This window comes from Phalaenopsis equestris, unplaced genomic scaffold, assembly GCF_001263595.1.
Source record: "Phalaenopsis equestris unplaced genomic scaffold, ASM126359v1 Scaffold213279, whole genome shotgun sequence".
Classification (NCBI taxonomy): Eukaryota; Viridiplantae; Streptophyta; class Magnoliopsida; order Asparagales; family Orchidaceae; genus Phalaenopsis; species Phalaenopsis equestris.
The window spans coordinates 4,949-8,496 of NW_018232133.1; the positions used below are offsets into that span (position 1 = coordinate 4,949).

At 33.2% G+C, this 3,548-nt stretch overlaps 1 protein-coding gene across 1 annotated transcript; it reads left to right on the top strand.

Moving 5' to 3' along the window:
* Positions 1–302: 302 nt before the first annotated feature.
* LOC110036959 (pyridoxal reductase, chloroplastic) lies at positions 303–3,121 on the top strand (the record flags this gene model as incomplete). The annotated part of the gene is given in 6 exon segments (XM_020741522.1): positions 303–396; positions 843–966; positions 1,549–1,650; positions 1,749–1,900; positions 1,995–2,088; positions 2,519–3,121. Coding segments are annotated over 6 exon segments (752 nt in total), but the record flags the coding sequence as incomplete, so codon positions are not given.
* Positions 3,122–3,548: the final 427 nt, after the last annotated feature.

Genomic DNA, 3,548 nt, shown 5'->3' on the forward strand with positions numbered 1-3,548 from the left:
CTATGCCACTCAAACTAGCGCATCAACCTAAAATATTTTTGTAACTTATAATCTTCGTATAATCAAATTCCTTAGTGTCAACATAGAGCCAGTATGATTTTATGTTGTTTAGAATGTTTCAGTTTACTTATTTTTAATTTGCTTGTAAATTTAAAGAAGACTTGAAAATGTTAAAATATTTGATAAGACTTGTGATTGTGATCAACACTTTAAATTTTCTGTTGATGGATTTTTTGATTTCTTTTTTGACTTATATGTAATGTTCTCATTGGTGCTTCATGTTAACTTATACTGTTGTACAGGAGCAGATAAAGTTCGAGATAGCATTGTAATTGCCACAAAGTTTGCTGCATATCCTTGGCGCCTCACATCTGGACAATTTCTAAGAGCCTGCAAGTATCTACTGACTACTTTTTACTTGAGCACATACCCATTTATTCACCTTCTCATAATGTTTTTCAAACAATAAAGAAGTACGCACATTAGTAAAAATGGTCTCTGTTCTTTAAACTGATGCCTAGCCTCCTTCATGGGTTTCTTGGGAAATTTACATACATACCATAGTTCTTCTGTGTTTACATATCAAATACTTAATGTTTGATATCTACATTTATAACACTTTGATATCATAAGCTTATGCATAAAATGTGTATTTCGCTTTTAAAGAGAAAGTTCTAATGACATTTTTGATGTGATATTAAAGGCTTGAGTGTTATGCATATAAACATGAATGTTTAGGTGTTAGATATGTAAATGCATAAGGATTGTGTGGTATGTATGTAAATGCCCCGAATTTCTTTTAATTGCTAGTTTTATATTTTTGATTTTTGCCCTTTTGACAGGTCTTCTTTAAACCGCATGCAGCTTGAGCAACTTGGAATAGGACAGCTGCATTGGTCAACTGTAAACTATGCCCCTTTGCAGGAATTAGCTTTATGGGATGGACTTGTTGCAATCTATGAGAAGGTTGGATCACTTGATCAATTCATATTTCATGTTGTCTGTTTCAAATTTTCATTATTTGCTTCTTTCTTGTGTTTGCCGTTTTCTTACTTCTTTGTTTAATTGATTGAGGCTTGTTGTTCTAAATTGCGTATAAACCAGAACAAATTCAGCACTGAACCTAATATGTATGATGTTTCAGTGTGTCCACACTATTTTCAAAGTTGATGTTTTATTTATTGACTAAGAATATGGTAAATATTATATAATTTTTTTCCTTCATGATGCAGTACCCTTTGTCCTTGAGAACTCATTCTTGGTTCTTATGTCTCTCTGTCAGTCAGCATAAAAATTATTTTATTCAATAAAAGTAATTTGGAAATATTAGGAAGAAAATTATTCAGGCTACAGTTAATGTGACTAGAAGTTGTGCATGCTAACCAAGTTAAGACCTCTTGAAGAGCACAATGGAAATGAATGGAGAATAGGAATTCACATTTGCCAAAGTCCCTAAAATTTAGTAAGAGGCTAATGATGGTGGTGATGATAATTTGGGCCTGGGTCTTATTTTGCATGAATGAGTTCCATAAAATTATTATACCGCAGGGTTTAGTTCGTGGAGTTGGTGTTAGCAACTATGGCCCTAAGCAGCTTCTCAAAATTTACGAGTACCTAAAGTCTCGAGGTGTTCCTTTATGCTCAGCTCAGGTGCTGCATTTTTTCTGCTAACCATATCTCCTGGCTCTCCCATTTATTGCTCTTTGATTCTCAATTTGTAATAGATACATTAAAATTCTAAATCGCAGATTCAATTTTCATTGCTTAGCTTTGGTGATGATCAAATGGAACTGAAAGCAGTATGTGATTCTTTGGGAATCCAACTAATTTCGTATAGCCCTCTGGGACTTGGTATGCTTACCGGGAAATACTCAGCTTCCAAGCTGCCCAGTGGGCCAAGGTAATTATGTTTATTTCATACAACAGAATAAGTTTTTATTCCAATATTAATTAAGCTCAGACTCCTCTCATACCTTCAGCATTTTCAAATGTAGAGCTATACTATTTCGCCGGATTCTTCCACGATTGGGTCCTTTGCTCAATTCTCTTAGAGGGATTGCACAAAGGAGGGATAAGACAATTTCACAAGTGCCAATTCTAACTCATTTTTTTTAAATTCTTGCTATCTTTATTTCATATTTAAGTTGAACTTGATAGTATACAAAGAAAATGTTTTGATTGTTTGAAAATATTAAAACGGATGTGGTTATGTTTATGACAAACTTATAGGTTGTGTACTCTTTAATTTCATTAGAGGAATGATTATATTGGAGGGATGATATGAGTGGCAACAAATAAGATAAACTTTAGCTCCCTGGTTTTTTAAACCCTTGATTTTGTAATTACTATGTTAGATTTGTAATTATTAGGATAGATTTGCTACATCATACATCATGGAATACAATTAAAGCATATTCTGAAGCCTCTTTCACTATAATCTCCCTATCATAAATGAGAGTGACGATTCATGTAATCAAGTTCTAAATAACTAGGATGAGATTTATCTTTTCTTTTACAGGTTGCAATAAACTGGTGCATCTGCAAAGGCACCATCCCAATTCCTGGAGTGAAGTCAGTCAGGCAAGCAGAAGAAAACTTGGGCTCCCTTGGTTGGCGTTTGAGTTCCGAGGAGATATCTGAGCTTGAATCTGCAGCGAGGGACTGTCCGAATAAGATGATTCAGAACATCTTCCAAACCCGGTAATCAGAATCACTCTGAAATAGATAAGGTCATTAGTAATATGTGTTAATTATGAAGTGTAAAAATAGTCTACCGACCCCACAATTTATAAAAGAGTGAATTTAGTCGCCATAATTTTTTAATATAGATTGATATAGTCCTCACAGATGATTAATCGGTCTAGTTTAAAGAATTTGGGACTAATCTGTCGCAATAATAAATTCTGGGAGTAAAATGAGACCTCATATAAACAGTCAGGGGACTAAATTATCATTTTACTGGGTTAATTTTAATCATTCATGATTAATTCCGTACCTTATCACATGTAGCAATTGTAATGTACAAGTAAGTGACCCTTCTTTTGCTTTACATTTGTTGTTGTTTGAACAAGGAGATATTGTGTTCTCTTTCAAGAATGTGAAATCTGTTCATGAAGATGCCTTGTGGGTAAATTCTTTGAATTTCGTGAAAATTTGAAACAACTAATACATTTTTTTTCTGGAAATCTGTTCTTTTGTTAGTTTGATGAACTTGTGTGGGTGCAATAGGGCTAGACTAGCCATTAGATAGATCTTAGGCCGAGCTGTGTGATTATTGAATGGTAATCTAATCATAGTTTGTACTTGTATTACTCTTTAAAATGATGCCGGGTCGTGCTCGATCACGATAAAAACATGAGTTATTTGAAATGGATTTTTTATTTTCTGAATTCTTTGGCTAATATACATGCATTAATGTATTCAAATATGTCAATGTATTGATTGGAATATTCAATATATATAGGTATATAAATCTGTACATACATCTCTCTCTCTCTCTCTCTCTCTCTCTATATATATATATATATATATATCTCTATTTTAAAAAA